We start from the raw sequence: 22,764 nt of genomic DNA on the forward strand, positions 1-22,764 counted from the left end.
TAAATTAATAAATAAAATAAATTATTTAAGTATATACCTAAAATGTAATAGGTGAATGTGGCAAAAAAATAATAATGATCATACAAATATACTTGTCAGGGAGAAATGTCTGTTCAATGTAAATTTGGTGCCATCCCCAGATTTACTTCTGTCTAGTATGTGAAATACTTTGTAGATAAGTAATTTTGAGGCATTTTTAAACTGATTATAATTTAGGCATGATAATGTGTTCCAACTTTAGATATTAAAGACGCTGCACATGACTTATTCCAATATGAAGCTGAGGCCACTATGGAATGATATCAACCCGAAAGCTGTCACTACAGATGAACTTTTTGGGTTTCTTCATCCATCATCAAGGGAATGGAAAGATGGTATTCCTAAAAATTGTACTTGAAATAAAATTACACATATTACCATCTAGAAAACATGTGAAAACTATAAATAATGAAATCTTTTTGTTTGCATTAATTTGAAGGCTTGTTTTCATCCACTTTGAGGGAACTGTCAAGCATTTCCCATGATGACCCCAAATGGATTGTGCTAGATGGGGACATTGATCCCATGTGGATTGAGTCTCTTAACACTGTCATGGATGACAATAAGGTTTGTAGAAATCACACTGAATAACTAAGTTCTCTCATATGAACTATTTGTTCCCCCTTAGCATGCTTATGACAAGCTAAGTAAGGGCATAGCTAGACCTAAAGTTTATCCCTGGATCATCCAGGGGGTCAAACCTGTTCATCTAAGTCACACACAGGGGATCCAGTGCTCAGGCAGGGGCGAACCCTGGATGATCCCAGGATAAACCTTAGGTCTAGCTGTGGCTTAAGATATCCTCTTTGTATATTTCATTCACATACTTAGTAAAAACTGTGCGGCATTTTTGGCTTATAGCATATAGATGAAGCATGGAGGCCAACAATAGAGGCATTGCAAAAGGCATTGTAGCCTGGGCCAGATTTACACCGCGCAGAATATAACACTTTGAAAATGGGTTGAAAACTGTATATGGAGTGTGTCATAGGCCCCAATAGTTGTCAATACCATTATAAACCATTTTAAAGCAGTAGTATAGATCCTGCCCTGGACATGGTTAGTCAAGTCCTTGTCTGGCCATTTGAAATCTTGAAGTGGTTAAGAAAATGGCAGTTAGGTTGTTAACTAGGACCTGTTATTCTGAGCATATTTTAACAATGTTATAGGACTTGTTTCTGTCCAAACATGCATAGGATTGTGCCCTAAACAGCTTGGAACCCAGGTATTGGAAGGACGTTATTTGATTTTTGTGAATTGCCTGGAGAGTTTTTGCTATTGGGTGGTATAGAACTGCAGTAAATAAATAAATAATAAAAGATCTCCACTGGCTTCCATTTTGTTTCTGGGTGCAATTCAAAATGCTGGCTTCAAACATGCATAGGATTGTGCCTTAAATGGCTTGGAGCTCAGGTATTGGAGGAACATTATTTTCCTAAATGAAGTTTCCTGTATCTTGAAATCATTATCTGAGTGTTCCTGTTTTGAATGTCTTGTGCTATGAGTTCATTTCATTGGGATAGGCCATTTTCTGTGATGGTCACCCATTTATGGGACACCCTCCCCAGAAGCACTCACAATAGCAATTCTTTCATTGATTTGGTGTCAAGTTAAGTCTCTCCCCCCCCCCAACCCTTAAATTGTTGATGGCTTTACTGCTTTCTCACTGATGCTTCTCTTTTAATCTGGAATATATAATTTGGGGGCTTTAGGCATTTGTATCTGGGATTTTTAAATAGTGAATTTTATTTTCTTTGTAAGCCTTTGTAGATACAGTGCAAATTGGAAAGGCAAACTATAAATATTTTAAAATAAAAACATAGAGGCATTATATGCATGCATGTTCTCACTTAGGGCTCATCTACACCAAGCAAGATATTCCACTATAAAAGCTGTATAAAAGCGGTATACAAAAGGCAGGAGCCACACTACTGATTTATGGTGCTATTGAAGTGCACAGACAACTGTTGGGGCCCATTGACAAAAACCATGTGTCTTTAGGCCCCATGTTTTATACCACTTTCATAGTGTTATATCCTGCTTGGTGTAAATGTGTCATGGGCCCCAACAGTTGTCAGCACACTTCAGTACCACTATAAAGCAGTAGTGTGGCTCCTGCCTTTTATATACCACTTTCATACTGCTTTCATAGTGGAATATCCTGCTTGGTGTAGATGAGCCCTTATTCTACTGTTATCTCTAATCAATCAGAGGTTGCTAATTTATGAAACAACACAAAACTCTGCAAATGGATGACAGTGGTCTACACACCATGGGCATGCCTTTGTTTTATCACCTTGAAAACAACAACAATATTTCTCTGGCATACTAGACAAATCACTCATGATTGTTTTCTGTAGATGGCAATGACCAAAAAGCCTTGTTATAACAGGCAAAATTCATAGAGCATCAGGCAAATACATTTCTCACTGACAAATTCAGCAAAAATGTACTGTGATATAATTGGGGTTTAAAGACAATAATAGATTCTCAAATAGAATTATGTTTTGGGAATTGTACTATAGACGCAAAACCCAGATGACCTAGCCCTACCCTTAAGACCCATTTAGAAATTATAAATTTATTTTGTAAAGCAAATGTCTCTTTAACTGAAATGAAATGCATAGTAAAAGTGGAAAGGTTCAGCCTTGGAAGTGGGAGGAGCAGAAAGCTGAACTATTTTGTAGTGTGTGTGTATTAATCTTCATTGATTAAAATATCACCTTTATTCACTACATCATCCCAGTCTTTCTTTTTGATGGATACAACAGCAGGAGAGCAAACTGTTGGAATTGAGACACTTTGTGCAAATTGAAAAGAGATTTTGCCCTAATTTCGCACAATGGTAGAAACCTCCTTTAAATCACATTTTCCTAACCAGCTCCTAGAACAGCTCTTGTTGTTAGATTCTAAGGACTCTATTGTAGCTTTCAAGCTAAAGCACTCAGTAGGGGATGTGTAGAATTGCACCGCCCCTTTGGAGCACCAGAAGAATGGCACCTGGTGGCAAGAACAATCATAGAAGATAAAAATGGATCAGACTGAAACAGGTTATCCAGGCCCACTGTGTGCCAATGCTCTGTTGTATCACACTGGATCTACAACACATTTTGTGTGGCCTATTTTTCCGAGTGTTGAAATTTCCAACACGTTGCCATCAAACATTCCTCAATCTCACAGCCAAAAAGTTGCGAGCTCTTGCAATATTTTTGTTAATCTTGAAATAATTGGTATGCTTCTGAAAAGGCCATCTTTGGAATCATGTGACTGGAATTACTGGTATAGAATCAAAATGAAACTATTTTGGCTGCAGTCCTGTATCCATTTACCTGGGAGTAAGCTCCATTGAACTCAATGGGAGTTTTTATTGCGATATCTATATCTTTTTTGGATGACAGTTAAGCCATTTAGAAAGCAGTTGATTTCTTTTTTTGCTCAGTTCAGACATATTGACTCAGTTCAGAACTCCACAGTGGAGTTTTTACACCACCGTTGCTGTTGTGTTGCGTGTTGTGTGGCTGGCTCTGTGGAGTTTTCCATTGAGTTGCGTTGACTGTTCTCACAGGGTACAAAGTTCCCTGGCAAGAGCAGCCAAAGAAGCGAGTGCAGCTCTAGGAGAGCCACCAGGATTGGTTTTTTTGCAGCAATGGCTGATAGGATACCATCAGGAGAGCCGGCGGAGGAGAGAGGGTGGAGGAACTCTCAATCAAACATTGCGATGAATTTTACTCAACTCTACAGTAGCCCACAGTCACACAATGATGGAGTTAGAACATGTTGTTTGAGAAGTACCCCCTAAAAAACGCAACCATTGAATGGAGTTTTCACACTGCTTTGACTAACGTGTTGTCTGAACTGAGCCATTGAAAAACCATGCCATTAATGTCACATGAAAAAGCCCTGGGTTCATGTACTCCGTCTTCCTCTTCCCTTCATGCTCACCATACTTTTCACAGTGAACCACAGTTTACCTTTTTGTCTGAATGAGGACAATTATGTTTTGCACAAGCTGTAGTTAGTCTGTGAAACAGAATTGGAAATCACAGTCAGTAGTGGCTTCCAACTATAGATTTCAGGAAGACTGTGGTTTGCCTAGTTTAGACAATCTGATGAGCCAAGAGAAAGTGGAGGAGGGAATCAGGGCATGCAAGGAAGGGAAGGAGGGAGTGCAGAAACCTTAGGCTTATTCAAGTAATGCTAAATCATCATTTAGCATTATATCTGAACTATGCCTGTACCTTAGAGGCATTGATATTCAGATTAATCTATATACACTAGGTATCAGTAACAATGCATTTTAATCTATTTCTCTTCTGACCACGTTAGTCTTGAAACTCAGGCCACAGCTAGACCTAAGGTTTATCCTGGGATCATCCAGGGTTCGCCCCTGCCTGAGCACTGGATCCCCTGTGTGTCACCTAGATGAACAGGTTTGACCCCTGGATGATCCAGGGATAAACCTTAGGTCTAGCTATGGCCTCAATCTTAACTTGCTTTTGCACATAAGTTGATTTGATGAAAGATGCTATTGTCACCTCCCAAATATCTGAAAAGGAAGAAAAATACATTGTTTTCAGAGTTTAATGAAATTGTATTTAATGTCCAATGAAAAGGCAACATCCTTGGATTAACTGAATTTAAGAGATTCAATTCATAGCTTGTTCATACACTCTTTATTTGATTTCATATTTACTACTGTAATCCCTTTCGTTTTGCTTTCCTCCCGCAAACCGTCATATTATATTATTTTTATGTTCTGCAACCATGAAAAGGCTCACCTGCCTATTACATCATTAACAATAAAGAATACCAAACCCACAAAAAAGAATTGAAAACAAAACTTCAGGCACAAATTACCCTTTCACTGAAAATTGCTAGGTAAATCGAGAGGGATTCCCCCCGCCCTACAAAATTCCTAAATAATGTGGATTTCTGAAAAGAAAGAAGCAATTAAGAGCACAGTCCAGTCAGAAGGTTTCCTGCACATTGAAGTGAATGAGACTTGCAAAACAGTCCAGTTTTCCTCCTGTCATTTGCAATGCATCTTTTGCAGGAGAAGACCTTCCCAACTGGATTGTGCTCTTATTCATCTTTTTGCTCTTTTCCTCAATCTCATAGTGGATATGATCCTGCTTGTGGGTTTCCCATGAGCAGCTGTTTGGTTACTATGTGAACAGAACGCTGTACTAGATGGACCTTTGATCTGATCCAACACTTATGTTCTGATGATGTTCTTAGAATGCCATGATGATAAGGCCTATTAAGTAGACTGACAAATAGCTGCAACACTCTTCTGAAAGAAAAATAATACTCCTGTGTATTAGCTATAGCTAAAAATGTCCTGTGTGATTCTTATTTTTCAAAACAGACTCTTATTTGCTTAATTTGAACAGCAAATGCCTATGGAAATGAATGCATAATAATTCTGTGTTTAGGTTCTAACTCTAGCAAGCAATGAACGTATTTCATTAGCACCCTCCATGCGACTAGTGTTTGAAATCAGCCACCTTCGGGCAGCAACTCCAGCCACTGTGTCAAGAGCTGGCATCCTCTATGTGAACACACAAGACCTTGGCTGGAGCCCGTGAGTATGGCAAATCGATCCATCTTGAACAAGCAGCGCTGGGGCAGGTGGTGAGCCTCTCCTTTGCAGCTGCACTACATACTTGACTTGGAAGAAGACTGGCTGAACACCCTATTCCCATAGCTACCACCTGTTCAGTTGCACCCTCCATAAGACCCAGTGATCAGCTGCTCCCTCAGAGACTGACTGACCAACACTTTACAAGGCGACTAATGCACTGATGTTAGTGTTGAAGACAAAATCTGTGTGAGCCATGAAGAAATCCACAGGTCTGGGAACGGGCCATAGATCAGTGATGCAGTACATGCTGCATGTAAAGAGACCCAGGTTCAGTCTCTGGCATCTCAAGTAGGACTGGGAAAGGCTCCCATATGAAAACCTGAAAAACCACTGTAAGTCAGTGTAGACTGGTCTTCCCCAATCTGTTGCCCTCCAGTTATTATTGTAGATTAAAAAATCATCATATGCTGCTAAAAGCCTGGGAAAAGAGAAAAGCCTTGACCTGGCGCCGAAAAGATAGCAAGGTTGGTGCCAGGCCTAGTTGTTTTGGGCTTCTATTCCCATTGGCCCCAACCAGTATGGCCAATAGTCAGGAATGTTGTGAGTGGTAGTCCAAAGCATCTGGAAGGCTGGTATACTATAGACAATGCTGAGCTAGATGGACCAATGGGCTGATGTGGTTTGAGGCAGCTGTAGGGAGCTGTAGGGAGCCCCAGGCTATGACAGCCATAAGGGCAATCCATCTGGGATAGTCGGAGGAAATCTCCAGATTCTACAGATAGCCAGTAAGGAAGAGGGGCGAGCAGATGAAATCCTGTTTACAAAGGAAGGAAACATAGAGGAAACCACCATGGACTGAAGAACTGTGTTGGGAGGACACATGCATGTGGCAATATTTCTCATCCTTACTTACATTTGTTGTTTTCCTCAGCTTCCATTAAAATGCTGTATTCCTCTTAATTTCCCCCCAAAGCCCTTTCACATTACAGTGTAACTCTAACTGCTGAAGTTTCAAATGGCAGAAAGATACTCCTGCAGAACAGACTAGACAAAATTACATAGCAGTTTCATGACAAAAGTAAGACATGGCCAAATCAGTTAGAACTGGATTGTTGACAAGCAACAATGTACAGTATGTCCAAGAGGTAATTCAGCAAATAAAGGAGACTAAAAAGGTTGAGTCCCATAATAAACACACTAAATAGCCCCCCATAACAACCCTCTAAGCCAGTGGATTTCAACTGGTCCAGATCCAAGACCCACCTCAGACTCCCAACCTGCAACATGGGACCCACTTTCACAATTGCCCAACATGGCAGCAACAGCTTTGCCGTGACCCATCTGGACTGATCTCGTGACCCACTTTTGGGTCGCAACCCACTGGTTGAAGGCAACTGCTCTAATCGTCTCACAATCTCCCTCCCTTCCAACCCAAGCAATTCATTAAGCAAAACAAAGAACAAAACAACCCCCCATCCCACTCAAACAACTAAAGTAATTTTGTTTTCACAGGTACGTGACTAGCTGGATCGAAACTCGTAAAGCACAGTCTGAAAGAGCAAACCTAACCATCCTCTTTGACAAATATGTTCCTTACTGTTTGGAGCAAGTCCGATGCAACTTAAAAACCATCACTCCAGTTCCGGAGAACAGCATGGTACAGGTAACAACAACAACTGCTGTAGGATCTTCAGTCTGCCACTCTTCCTGCGATGTGATTTTGAGAGTGTTCAAGTATGTAGAGCTAGTGTGAAGGGACTTCATTATAATCACAGCATGGTTGTATGCTTTGTGCTTCAAGTAACAAAGCAGAGACAGATCACATAGCTGTTTGCTCCTGGATTAGGCTTGATGATGTCCTAGCCACTAATCTCTTTGTTGTAGAAAAAGAAAAAAAGACTAAGACGATTCTAGGGTCAAATCGTTGAGACTTGTATTGTAAGCAGCAAACACTTTCATACCCAATCCATTTTCACCAGTGCTTCTGTAAATATAATTTCTCAGACACAATTTCTTGCTATATACCTTCAGGATCTTTGTCTCACTGAGTGAGAGCAGATTTATTTGATCCCTTTGGAGGTATTTTAATACTTTGATTTACAAATGTATCTGTCAGCCTGATTTAAATTAGCATACAATGATCAATAAGTGACTTCGTGAACACAATGTGAATATCTGTCACTTTCTTGGTTGCTCATAAGCATTGCGCTCGCTGGGCTCGCAGTGAACATATTCACATGACTGGTTAACACATCTATATTTTACTTGGATTTATAGAACAAAAAGGCATCAGTTTGAAAAAGCATAACCACCAGCTCCCACCCCTGCCAAAAAAAAACAACCCAAAGTGGATTTGCTTCCAAAATTTGGAGTAATAAAAATTGTTAGGCGTTCACCAACTTCTGTGGAGCATGGATCACCCCAGTAATCTCTTTAATAGTTATGCATTGCAGAATAGTCAGAGGGCCCAAACACACTTTACTTCAAAATTGTGGGCTAATCTACACCTACAGCCATTTCACAATGGAGGAGGGATAATTGTGATGGTTCCCAACTTCTGTGATCAGCGCTCATCGGGCACATGCCACTGATGTTTCCTGCAAGTAAAGGAGAGTTGTTGCGGGAGAATGTCTGCCCTGTGAGATCAGTTTTGAATGTGTATCGTCAGAAGTAAATAAAACTAGGCATATGGGTACGGGGCACAGAATTTTTTTTAATAACTTCGGAGAGATGCGCACCAGCGCAGACACACAGCAACACAAAGGGGGATAGATACTGTGTCAAAAATGTGCTGCTGAGCAGAGATATATTTGTTTTTTAAAAAAGCGACTCGGTGATGAAACATGCCAGTACCCAGACACACGCCCCTCACAGTGGGTTGGCTGTTCGCTGAGCCAGGAGCTTGTGCTGAACCGCAACAGCTTCGTGAAGGATGGGGGACACCAGCCACGGACTATGGGATTGTAGCGTGAGAGCCGAAAAACCATGACAAAAGCAGTCAGCGATATTCCTGAATAACTGAGGGGTCAACCCAAAATCAGCTGTGCATAATGTGGCCCAGTAGGGATGACTTTGATATTATCCTGGAATAAACGGCTGGTGTAGACACAGCCTGTGTCTAGCAGCTATGTTTTCTTTTCAGTTTTATTTTAGAATAGGCACAGGCTACAAATCCAATCTTAAAAGCCCCCCTGCACTAGGGTCATAATCTGGATTAGGGTCCCTGCACCTACTCTAGAGTAAAAATGGAGGGGGGAGATATAACTGCTAGACACAAATTTAAAGTAATGTCTGTTTTTGCCCAGAGTTACTGACACAGTGGGTTGTATCCAATAACAATCTTACTTAGAGTAGACCCCTTCAAATGAATGGGACTTAAATTAGACTAATGCTGATATAACCCATTGGATGTAACCCAGTAAATGTTGATATCAATACCAAGAATACAAAGGTTGTCATTAAAGGCCTAATTTGTGCTTCTTGACCACCATGTGACTGCCCAAGGGAACATATATAATTCCCCCCAGTCTTACCGCCTAAATCAGATTGTGCGATGGTTCCTGTATTGTGAAGGAGCACCTTCCTTCTTGGTGGGTGGACACCTGGCCGCTGTGATACATGTAACTATTGGTGGCCCTTTTTCAGGATGCTGTGATCATGTACATTGTGCATGCATGTTTTTCTGCCATCAGTCCATATCCAGGCAATTGCATGGTGTTGAGGAAATGTCTGAACTGGGCCTCAGTGTTCATTGGCAGAAAATGGCCCTGTTCAGAAGACACCTTAAACCATGGCTTTAACCATGGTGAATAAGAGAGCTTTGGCTATGAGGCGGTATATAAATGCAATAAATAAATAAATAAGGATTATTCACCATGGTTAAAACCATGGTTTAAGGTGTCTTCTGAACAGAGCCGATAAGTGCTATATATTTCAACCATTATACTGATATGTAGAGCATAGTGTAAGGTCAAGCACATTCTAGTGTCTAAATCTGTGCAACATGGATTCAACAAATATGAACCATCTGGTGACAAAACATTGGCCAAATCATGCATGGGCAAAAATGTCCTTATATCCACCCCCTCTCCCATTCACCATCATGCCAAATTGCTGCTTAGTGGCATTGGATGGAACTGATTGCTTAAGAGCACTCTATGACAGAGGTTGTTTTTGTTCATCTGACTGATCTTTCAGCTGTTATTAAGAATTTACACTGAACATGATGTATACAAGTTATATGTGTATGGATTGTATTACACAGATTTTGATTTTCATGTTTGTTTGTTTAGAACTCTAACTATCCTGCTCTTCAGAACACAAGCTATCAGAACAACTGGCAAGTTAAAAATATAATAAAACACCAAATAGAAACAGCAGAGCAGCATTAAATTCATGAAACTGATGTTAATACCACACACCTATGAGTAGAAGACCTAAACTTGACTAATTAAAAAATGTCCACCTGGTGCCCAAAAGGCATTAGAATAAGTGTCCCTGGGGAGAGCATTCAATAAACAAGGTGCTGCCACTGAAAAGGCCTTGTCTAGGGCCACCTCCTACCACAACTCTGGAGGTCAGGGGACATGGAGAAAGGTTGTTTGGGCAAGTTCATGTGGGAGAAGATAGTCCCTAAAGTATGATGGTCCCAAGCTATTTTGGTTCTGTGATATTAATAATGAAATACATATAAAAAGGAAGTTATTATTCATACAAGTAGTAAAAGATTTGAGACCATGGAGGGAGAGTGTTGCTTCCCTTTTCTAAAATGGGCCCATTACAAAGTGATCTCCAATTTCTAATGATATTAAAATTGTTCTCAGGAATGTAGGGATGTTAGCTGATGTGCAGAATTCTGCAGATGGAGAGATCTGTGCTTGATCTAAAGTTGCTTTAGTGAACAATTGAAATCACTGAAGTTGGAGATTCTACAGTATTTTATTTATTTATTTCATTTCTATTCTTCCCAATAGTTGAAACTCTCTGGGCAGTTCACAACAATTTAAACCACAAAACTACAGTATATGAAGAATTGAGCAGAATCCTCCTTCCTTGCCTGTTTTATTATTATTATTAAAATGCTATTTGCATTTCTGAATGAATGCAAAAGTGATGCACAATATAATGTTTTTTAGATGAAGTTTTTGAGTTTTTTAAAAATATTGTTTTAAAGTTTCTCGGATCAAAAGGTTTTCCTATAATGGAAAAACAAAGCCTAGAAATGAAAACAAATTGTTGTGACTCACATACAAGAGAGAAAAAACTCAAATTAAAGAACTTAGATGTGGGTCTTTTGAACAGCACAATTATGTTGTGTTTGAGGATCTTTTCTTTTTTTTTTTTTTAGTAATTCACATACTTAAAGCATCTGTACTCCAAAAGATTATTTGTTTGTTTGTTTTTTTCCTAAACAACTTTTAAAAACATCTTTATTTAATAATAAAGCTTGCTTTGATAGATTCTGCACAAGAAGGAGCAGCAGCTTACAGGAGAGAGAGCTGGAGGGTTATATGCGCATGTGCACGCACACACAGAGGAAAGGTGGAACAGGGAAAGGCTTTGGAAATGTTGGGAGTGAGGAAAAAGAAAGGGATGGATTTTGTGCCCAGCTACGGGGCTCTGAACTGGGAAGCAAATAGATCTGTGTGGCATAGGGTAGTCATTTACAAATTGCCGATAAATAAATACGACAGTCATCAGGACAAGAGAGGCAGAGATTTGTATAAGATTTGCATCTGATAGTTTACTGGAATAGATGAAAATCAGAATAATTATTATAATATAAATAGAAATACAGTACATTTCATCATAATGCAGAGGACTGTGGCCAGGTGACCCATGTGCTTGTCTTTCAGTTCGCTGCCCAGGTACTAACAGTTGATGGGCAACAGTTGTAATGGTCCTTTACCTTTAAACTGGAACTGGACTGGACAGCCCTTCAAACAGCGGTCAGTCCTCTGTAAAAAAGGGCACCTGGCCACCCCTTCTCCCCATACCCCTCGCCATGTTTCTTGCTTCTCCATCATACTGGAATAAAGCCAGTATCTGCAGCTGTCATCTTCCACACAAACACAGCAGCCAGTAACTTTATATCTTTCCATCCTATACATTGCAGGCAATGTATAATCTGCCTGGTGTGTTCAGACCTGTATCTTGTAGACAGTTTAATAAGAGCTTCCTTCTACTTTTCTAAGGCTGCGATCCTATACATTCCTACCTAGAAGTAAGCCCTATTGATCTCGGTAAGAATTGCACTGTAAGCCTGAGTATGCATGCTTAAGAGGAGAGATATTATGTATACAGGGATCTCCAATGCCGTGGCACCTGCAGACACCCCCAGTAGTGCTGGCAAAGGTGTCATCAATATGGTGCCTTAGGCATCTTTTTTTTTTAATAATTTCATATATTTTCCTTTTTTAATATACATACATGGATTTGTATATAAATACAACTTTCTAGCAATTTATACTTAAGCTTCAACAAAAGTGGGCTGAATATCCAAATGAGTATCCATTTGAAGGTGGTGTCTATATGCCACCCGTCCAGATATTGAAAGTGTTGTAAGGTTCTCAATCCACTGCATTATAGTAGGTGACTGTTTATCCTCCCCATGCTGTGATATCAGTCTTTAGCTGTTAAAAAGGCACAGAGAATCCATTTACACTGACCATTTGTTAATATCCACGAAGCAGATAAATAATTTAAAAGCTATTTTAAAGATATTTCAATGAATATTAAAGACTGTTCCAGTACAAAATTTAGCTGTATAATACCTCCCCACAAAAGAAGCAACTACTGCACATTGCCAAAATGTATGTTTAAAAGAAGCATTAGTTGTGTTACACCACCAGCAATTAGCCGAATTACACAATTCCTTATTAAAGAGACATTAAGGCATCCAGTAGTCAAGAAACAAATGTTTTTGCTGATTAATATATAGCCTAAGATCCAAAGAAGCGACAGATAGATGTCAAAGTGGCAAACCACTGATTAGGCATTTTGTGGTGGTTCCCACAGCAGTTTCTCAAAATCTCAAATGTCCTTCAGCCTTAGGGCAGAATTCAGTTTGAAGAAGCTCCTGAGGTGGTGGCAAAAGGCTTGGGGCCAAATTACCCCCAAATACCGGCATATCGTAGCTTAAACCTCTTACTGCCAGTAATTTTAGAAGGGGGGGATGCATAAAACCTGGGAAACCTCCTTAGTGGTTAGGAGGATGGGGGTGGGGTCAGGGGAAGGATATGTGGCCATTTAGGGAACCCCAGAAGGCTAGATAAGGATCTTAGGCAGGTTGGATTTGGCCTGCAGGCCTGTGGTTCAACACCTTTGCTGTAGGTATGTATCATTTTGGAATTCAGGTTTGACATGAGAAACGCATCCCTCTGGAATTGATGGGAGAGAAAATTGAACTGTGAATTATAAATCTCTGAAAAAAGTGGAAAATGCATCATCCAAAAAAGGGCAAAAGAGTAGGAGTTTGCACAGAATTTGAATATTTTAAAATATATATATTATAACTTAAACAGAAATACAGTACATCTTCCCTTAGGGTGGAAAACTGTGACCAGGTGTCCGGTGTGCCTGCCTGTTCAGGGTGTTGTCCACCAGCTGTTGGTAGGCAGCAATTCTTATGGGTCTTTATCTTTAAACCAGAATTGAACAGGGCAGCCATTTAAAGAGAGGACTCCTTCAAACAGAGGACTGCCCTATGAAAAAGAGGACACATACCATCCAGGGAAACATGGAAACTACACATTTTGAGAAATAAGCCCCCTCCCCCACCCACTCCACACTTTAGTCTAACACTTTCGGAGGTGTTGCCCAGATGTGCCTGACATACCGCTGGGGTTACAGTTACCCCGGCGACAGCCGTTTGCTATCTCCAGTAAAGGGCAGTTGCCTGGACTCTCTTGCACATCATTGCCTTGGTCTTCTGTGCCTTTTATTTTGCAGCTATTTAACTTGCTGGTTCTTCTGTTTAATGCTCTCTGTAATGACGTAATTATAATTACCTCACAATGGTTATATGTGAGACCAAATTGGGGTTTTAACAGAATTATTGTATCTGAATAGTTTGAGCTATGGAAGTGGAAATTATTATTATTATTATTATTATTATTATTATTATTATTATGGCAGTAGGGACTTTATTCAAATCTCTTTATTTTTTCATCTCTTCTTTTTTTTACTGGAGACTTTGTGTTCATTACTGGATTGTCTCCTGACCCCAGAGAACAGTCCCCCAGACTCTCCTCGTGAACTCTACGAAATATATTTTGCGTTTGCAAGTGTATGGGCTTTCGGTGGTGCTTTGTTCCAAGATCAGGTGAGTATCTGGTTTTGAGGAAAGAGTTTGGGTTTCCTTCCACGTTTGACAGTGTACCTGATAAGTTTTCAAAAAGAAAAAAGAGGGGAGAGAAATTAGCTTATTATTATTATTATTATTATTATTATTATTATTATTATTATTATTATTTATTTATATAGCACCATCAATGTACATGGTGCTGTACAGAGTAAAACAGTAAATAGCAAGACCCTGCCGCATAGGCTTACAATCTAATAAAATCATAGTAAAACAATAAGGAGGGGAAGAGAATGCAAACAGGTACAGGGTAGGGTAAGCAGGCACAGGGTAGGGAAAAACTAACAGTAGAAAGTAACAGTAGAAGTCTGCACAGTAGAAGTCTTGTAATGTGTATGTATATTATCTTTACTCACAAAATGGTGGGTGGATGTTGTTGTTTCATTTTTCTTATATATAAATAGAGACACAGAAGGATTATTCCATACTGGGTTCTTCACTAAACCATCAATGTCACCCTTTTACACAATGAAGTGATACATCCAAACTATCCATTTTCAAATGGGTATTTTCTCTGTTATGTTAGAAATTAATCATATGTGATTCTGGACACATCCTTTGTGTACTATATGGGTCAGAAATCAGAATATATTGCCCATGTCAATAGATAAGGCCTGGGTGTATTTTTTATCCTTCATAGCAGTTCTGCTGTTTTGCTAGTTCTTCGTGCCCTTCTCTCTGGATATGCATTTGTTAACAACATTTATATGAAAACTACCCAATAACTCTGGGTAGTTTTCAATGAAATCATCATCATCATCATCATCATCATCATCTATCACAAGCCATAAAACTAATGCAGCATAGAACGAGCACAGAGAATAAAATCAATATAACAGAGCTCACAACAGCACCAACATTTCACAAACCTTAAAACTCCAGAAACACCACAAAGGTTCATAGATCACTAGGGCTGCAATCCTATATACACATACCAGGGAGTAAGTCCTATTGCACTCAATAGGAGTTATTTCAAATAGACATGCATTGTATTTCATTGTTTAAAGGCTTGAGGAAATAAAAAGGTTTTAATCTGACTCTTAAAGGTGCAAGGTGAGTTTGTGGAACACACACATTCCATAATGGTGGTGGGGGATGCCACTGGTGGAAAGGCCCACTCACTAGTAGCCTCCCATCATGCCTCACTTACCAGGGGCAGCTGAACAAGACCCTCAGAAGATTGTATTAAGATACAAGCAGGCACTTCCTTGTTACAAAATATTCTACAGTTTTCACGTACATCTACATAGGCTACTTGAGATAAACTTTGCGCCCCATGAAAGATAATAGTCATCATGGGATCTACTGGGCAGATTCCAGTGCTGGTAGTCATCCAGTGGCAATCACGTTGCGTGAGCAGGAATGGGGTGGAACAAGTCAGTGGAAATCCCTTTTGCGAGCTCCACTGACTTGTCCCATGGTTTGGGCTAGTTTCTGGTTTTGCTATCAAGTGCTAACTTCCTGTTCCTCTAGCCATTGTTCCTGCTAGTACAATGTGATTGGCATCTATAGCATCTAGGCATCAGCCAACCCTCCTACCTCTGGCTAGCTCCTGCTCCTTCAAAACATGGGAAATTTCTGTCTGCAGGGCCATATTTCCCTGGTGGCTGATCTAACAGGCTGGAACTTTTCTTAACTGAATGGCGTATGATTGAGATTATCTGAGCCTCTTCTTACCTGACATTGCTTCCCAATGAAATACTGTTTTCCCTACCTGTGTACTAATTAGTATCAGCTGTGATAGCAAGTGTTTGTTTTTAATTTAACATGGAAAATACCTTACATAAGAGCTGATCCAAGAGCTCACTAACATTTCTTTTTCTTTTTTCTTTTACAAATATTAGTTTCCTGGAGAAGCAAGGAAGTGCAGTTTCTCATCACTCATCATCATTTTTGATTTGTATGACACTTCCCCACACAATGTGCCCAAAGTGGCTCCCAACAAAAAAACAGCAGTACAAAAACGGACACATATTAATTCAATAAACAAAAAACCTACGGTTTACAAAACAATGTTAAGGATGTAGTTTTCAACCAAGCACCAAAGAGCAGGGAAATTGGGAGTTAAGGCTCACAAGCCTTAATCCACATCTTCACTAAGGAGGCAGAAAGTACCAGTGAAATTCTCATTCTCCCAAAGCAGATAAACCATGAGGACAGGATGGAGAATAGGATATGCAGAGGTGACTGTGGGGTTGTGGAAAACTGATGACGAACAACTTAGAGCCACCTACTTCTTTTTTGTTTGTTTGTTTAGAGCAGCCCTTCCCCAACCTGTCAGTTTGAAACAGAGAGGCTTCCCCCCCCTTTTGTCATTTAAAGTGACATCCTGCCCTCAATATTTCACCAATCTTCTTGAAACATGCAAGGTATGTAAAACCAGCATTTCTTTCTGGCAGGACTCCGTTTCAGAAAGATTGGTGAAATATTTTCCATTTTAGGATGCTAGAATGACCCACCCCCCAATAACGGCTTTTAACATGGTGGAATGCTGTTTTTACTGTTCATCCTTAACACAGGGAAACACTGCTGTGTTTCCCTGTAATACATCAACTGCAATAATACATCATGACAATATCAACCCAAACAATTCATTTCACTAATATTAACATAAACATTAAGACACAAAGTCAATTTATATTAATCAATCTACATATTAAATGAAAGACAAATATACAAAACTTTCCAAATATATTGAGGAATTAACAAACATGCACCCAATTACCATTGCCCCCAAAAGTCTCAAATCCAGGAAACAGCAACCATATAACCTGCAGCTGCTTATATTTGATCTCTTCCCCTGTGCTCTAGATGTTCCTGCTGTTAGTTGGAAGGCCACAAAGGAGTGACAGCAGATGATGACATGACATCCCACCCAGGGACATAGCATGGGAGAAAACATGTGCTTCCTTGGGGCATTTGCGGCCTCCATTGCAATGCATGCAACAGAAGCCATGCTTTTTAGCTGCTCCAAGAAATTAGAATTTCAATAATAATAATAATAATAATAATAATAATAATAATAATAATAATCCTCATCATCCTTCGGATCATCTTGTAGAATTCAATGACAGCCCGAATTCCAAAGCAGGTAACCATCTGATTCACACATTTGTCCAGGAGTTGAGGAACAGTTGAGTCTGCTTCAGAAATTGGACCACAAAGTTCTTCCAGCATTACTACAATATGCTAAGTTTGGCATTGAATATTCCAGTAGCGTGGGACTTAACATGAGCTGCTGAATGGTATTTTTGTGCCCAGAAAAACTCCATGGCCAGATTCCCTTGGTTGTCATGTGTCATTGAAAGAGTCACATGAAAGAGTAAAGCAACATAGTTTTTTTTCATTTTCAAAAAATAAAAATTCTGAAAGTTAAAAGGTTACTATCATATGGTTTATTGAGGCCTTTTTCATAGTTTAGATCAGTTTAGATAATGGGTCAAAACCAGACTGAGTCATGCTTAGACTAGACTCATTAAAGTCAATGGGACAAATTTGTCATTAAGCATGACTCAAGTCTGGATCCAATCCAATGTTCAGAAAAGCCCTTCAAATATTGGAATTTCTATGAGATTGCCGTTTCCACTTAATGTTCAGAGTGTGGCTAATATCTCTTTCAATACTTTTAATTCTGGCTTCCCTTTATTCTGTTTTCCAGCTAATTGATTATCGCATGGAATTTAGTAGATGGTGGATCAAAGAAATGCGGACAATAAAATTTCCTTCCCAAGGGACAGTTTTTGATTACTTCATTGACCCTGATACAAAAAAATTTACTTTGTGGAGTGAGAAAATTCCAGGCATAGAAATGGAACCAGATGTCCCTCTCCAGGTAGGACAATCCGCTGCAATTAGTAATAAGAGAAGCAGCACATTTCTGGATAATTATGACTGGATTACAGAGAACATAAAGTGCATAACAAGTTGAAGTTCAAGTGTTGCTAATTATCCAAGCAGTGTCACAGCACAAGAAATACTGTGCCAGTGGAAATTGCATTGCTCTTCTGAAATGAAATTTGCCAAAGTATGCTCTCTTTTATAAGGTACTATTGAATTTTGCACCAGAGCTTGAAAAACTTTGGAAGATTCGTATAATAATAATATCCAAGTATATCCTAATCCAGGCACAAGCCAATGGTCTCTAGGGAGTATAGCTGGTCATGCCACAGAGGCCTTTTATTTGAAGGGTGGTTATTGTAATATTTGTGTGATCAGAGGCATGCGCAAGGGGTGTGCCAGCTGTGCCCAGGCACATCCTAATGTCTCAAGCAATAAGTGCTGAATTGAGGGACCAATTGAGGAGAGATCCTGAGGGGGATCCAGACATAGCAGGAATGACCCTCTAACTGCCCTCTGGCTGCTCCACCACCATGCCAAAGAAACGCTTCCATCATTGACACAAACTTGCTAGCCTGCTATAACCCGGCACAAAAAATTAATCCCTCCTCCCAGATGTGCACACACACATTGAACTCTCACTTGACAACTGAAGTTTATTTGGAGAGACATAATGGGTCCCAAACATCCCTCTTGCAAAAACCTGTAATACCCATTTATTTCTTCTGGCCAAGGAAGAAACAGGGTGACTCGCCAATTAGTTCTCCCAACATAAGCATAGGATGGTAATTGCCACCCATTAGATTAGGCTGGTAGGAGGCCACTTAAAGGAGGATGGCCTTGATTGGCTCAGCCAGACAAAATATCTCCTGGAACAGGTACAGCCCTCCAGACCCAAACCTAGCTAAAATATACCCACAACTAAGGGGGAATAGAAACAAGTCGGTGTCACAATTTCTTCAATGGATTGCATTAAATGGTGGCTTTGCACTAGCAGAAGGCTACTTCTGCATACAGAAAGTGGAGAGCCCCCCCTTTTTATCAATTTCCCCCTACCTGCTGCAGCTCCACCTGTGTCCCCTGAAAATCTGTTTCAGAACAGAATGGGATATTCAGTAGGTGTGTGTGGCTGGGGGTGAGGTGGGTGTCAACAAGAATTGGGTGCCCTACATTGTGCTAGCTGAAGTGCCTTCTGCTGCTGCAAAGCTACCACTGGATACAGTCCAATGTGAGTGGAGGCAGTTCTTTGAGGTGTGTCCTCTTATCCCAGTTCCTGCTGAGCCCTATCAGCTTGTTTCCTTCTGTCCAACAGCTTCTCCAGCAGGGTCAGATCTATACCTTGTCTCAAAACATTACGATCTCATCACGGTAACATTATTTCCCTCTTGCTCATTTATACCTTGTTTATTTGTCATCATGGTCATATCAACTTTACAAATGCATAGGTAAGCACACAAAAACTTACAATACAAAGAAGTAAAATTCTAAAAGATACTAAAAAGGTTTCATTAAAAGGTGCCCACAAATATGTAAAAGTTAGTTTTAATACAAATAATTTATTTATTTATTTATTACATTTCTATACCACCCAATAGCCGGAGCTCTCTGGGCGGTTCACAAAAAATAAAAAAACAACAGTATAAAAGCATACTGTAAAATACAATATAAAAGCTCAACCAGATAAAAACAGCAGCAATGCAAAATTACACTAAGAATTTACATTAAAGACACTAAGAATTTACATTAAAAGGGCCATAAATGTATAAAAGTTAATACTACTACACCATATTGACCTCTATGAATCTTCTTCTCAATTATACTTTGTATAGCATGCAAGGTATACATTTGTTGCAGTATTTGGAATAAAAAAAACAGGGAATGTTTATTTATTTATTATTTATTGCATATTTTTCATGCCCAATAGCCGAAGCTCTCTGGGCAGTTTACAATAATGCTATGAAAGCAATATATGGCATGTGTAATGTGCCCAACAGTTATCAGTGCACTTTAATAACGCTATAAAGCAGTAGTGTCGATCTAGTCATGGCCAAAGCAGATACTCTTGTCATTTCTACCAGAGAGCTGAGGAGTCCAAAACAACTAAGAGTTTTGGTCATTGTTCTCTGCAAAAATACTGCCTGCCACTCTCCCTCACCTGTTTAAAGAGCAGTCTCTCTGCATTCCATGATGATGATGATGATGATGGTTTATTTTTAAATTGTTTGTTGTAAAAGAAAAATACACTCTGCTCATCTTCAAAAGAAACCAGAGTTGCATACAACTACAAAATAAAATCATATGAGTGCAATAAATTTAAATTGTGTTGAAAGCAACAATATAAAAACAATAATAAAAAGGAAACAGTAGCATAAAAGAGCAAATTAAACAGCCTCTTAAACCCTCCTCCCCAGAGCATCGTAGACTAAAAGAGGAAGGGAAACAACCCCAACTTACGTTTTCTTAGCGTAAGAGAGAAACCAAAGCAGCCCTCAGCCCACATCAAAGGTCTCCCTAAAAAGTCAAGTCTTTACTCAATGACTCTTTTGCTGCCTGAGGTGGACAAGATGTCACACAACCCCCATTTCATGTCCGAAGCAGACCAGACCAGCACTTGGATCTTATTTCACCTCCTTTTAAGGGAATTGCACCACACTCTTGATCATTTTGGTTGCTTTTTCTCTGGCTTCTTTCTGAGGTGCAGTGAGCAGAACTTTACACAGCATTCCAAGTGTAGTTGCACCATAGATTTGTATAAAGGCAGTATGGTATTAGCATTTTTAAGTCTGATTCCCTTCCTAATTATGCCCAACAAGGTATTTGCCATTTCACAGCAGCTTCACACTGGGTTGACATTTTCATTGAGCTGTCCACCAGACCTCCAAGATCTCTTTCTTAGTCTGTATAACCTCTGGCGCAGATCCCATTAAAATATATGTGAAATTGGGGGGGGGGGGGGTTGCCCCAACATGCATCACTTTTGACTTGCTTACATTGATGTGCATTTGGCATTTTAATGCCCATTCTCCCAGTTGGAGAGCTCCTTGCAATCTTTTTTTTGTTAGTGTGAAATATCTTGAGCTGCCCCTGGTCAGTAGTCACTACAGTTATTTGTCAAATATTGGTCAGTAAGCCCACTGGAGAAGAGTCACATAGCTTCTATATACCATTATATGGTGTTGTGGCCACTTAATGGTAAACAATTCAGCAGTAGTTATGGTCAGGAAAAGCCCCAACTTTAGGGGGCTCAATGGTAGATAAACAAGTTATTAAGGAGCTGAGCAATTTATATTAACCAAATCAGCATTATCAAAGCATAACACACTTCCACTTTATCTATGGTCAATGTTTCACAGGGATATGTGAGATCTTTTGGTTCCAACAATAGGAATCCAAGGAAATCTGCACATTTTAAGTCTAATTGATTTCGGAGGCAGGGAGTGGAGTACCAACTCTCTCCCGCTGAAATCAGTGGGACTTGAAAGTGTTCAGCTTTGCCTGGATCATGCCCATTATTTTCATAATTAAAACTATGAATGAACAGAATGGAAGGGGAAGCAGTGGTAACTTTAGATGAATGGACCAAGGAATGAGGCAGGTGGAGTGGCTGTTACAGTGAATGTTAAAGCCAGAATCAGGTGCTGGGAGCGTGGGGGGAAATGGAACACAGCAACTAAAGTAGGGCATGGAATGGATTTAATCTATCATGACTAGGCTTTTGATTCTGTTTTGATGAAACAGGCTGTGGTCTGGTCGTTTTAATTTTATTATTTTAGTTTCTTCTGTAGCACCTGTGCAGAAGTAAAAAAATATTCTACCTGCTTTATGCATATTGACAAGGAATTTTCCCTTAGGGCTCATCTACACCAAGCAGGATATCCCACTATGAAAGCAGTATGAAAGCGGTATATAAAAGGCAGGAGCCACACTACTGCTTTATTGAAGTGCACTGACAACTGTTGGGGCCCATTGTCACATACCATATACTGCGCTCATACCGCTTTCATAGTGTTATTATATCCTGCTTGGTGTAGATGTGTTAATGGGCCCCAACAGTTGTCAGTGCACTTCTGTTCCACTGTAAAGCAGTAGTGTAGATCCTTCAGTGCACTTCAATACTGCTAGAAAGCAGTAGTGTGGCACCTGCCTTTTATATACCGCTTTCATAGTGGAATGTCCTGCTTGGTGTAGATGAGCCCTTTGTTTGCCTATGGGCTTATCCTGCACTATTGATCCACACTGGATCTGACAATTGCTGTATATTTCAAAATATGAGCACAAGATATCCACAGTGTGAACATTGCCCTCGAAATCACCACACCATCCAACACTGTGGTACGCTATATGCCAATATACCTAACATTTTTATTTCTGAGTGCAATTTCTGGTAGATGCTTTTTTGCCATTTCTGTCCTTTTCAATGAACTTCAGGCATAAAAAGGAAACAAAATGGACCCACCTTTTCCCAGTTTTTCTTCCTTCCTCCAGTAGAGACCTTGTCGCCAAATGGACGGTTTAGACAGAGTGTGTGACTTGTACACACATTATAAGAACAGTTCCTAAACAGGTGCCAATTGATTGAAATCAGTGGAGTTAAGCAAGGACAGAATTTACTTTTACATGTTTGTGGTGAGATATTGTTCCAGTTGAAGACAGTCTCCCTACTACCTGGAGTCACATCTTATCCGAATTAGTTTTCCTTCATTTTATAATTTGGCTAAAAGAAAACCCTCAAGGTTGACGTGGACTGGGATTGACAGAACGATGGCTCTCGGAAATCCCTGCTGTCCATTTAAATTTTAATGTTTCTATCATTTGTTCCTCTGTGTAAATTAACAGCCATGGCAGTGTGTTGGGTTTCTTTTCTGAAGTCAAGACTTTAAATTTAATTCAATAGCCTAGATTTACAGCTATTCTATATTTCACAAGGCAGAATCAATAATGT

General features: G+C 39.7%; 1 protein-coding gene across 1 annotated transcript in view; it reads left to right on the forward strand.

The window, feature by feature from the left end:
* Positions 1-22,764, forward strand: part of LOC134392233 (dynein axonemal heavy chain 11-like) — a 232,744-nt gene that overhangs the window by 62,360 nt on the left and 147,620 nt on the right. Inside the window, exons 28-33 of the mRNA XM_063116377.1 lie at positions 242-374; positions 479-606; positions 5,475-5,623; positions 7,136-7,286; positions 13,815-13,946; positions 17,644-17,817. Of these exons, the coding sequence (XP_062972447.1) occupies positions 242-374; positions 479-606; positions 5,475-5,623; positions 7,136-7,286; positions 13,815-13,946; positions 17,644-17,817 (867 nt within the window). The remainder of the gene's footprint in view (positions 1-241; positions 375-478; positions 607-5,474; positions 5,624-7,135; positions 7,287-13,814; positions 13,947-17,643; positions 17,818-22,764) is intronic.

This window comes from Elgaria multicarinata, chromosome 2 (genome assembly GCF_023053635.1).
Source record: "Elgaria multicarinata webbii isolate HBS135686 ecotype San Diego chromosome 2, rElgMul1.1.pri, whole genome shotgun sequence".
Lineage (NCBI taxonomy): Eukaryota > Metazoa > Chordata > Lepidosauria > Squamata > Anguidae > Elgaria > Elgaria multicarinata.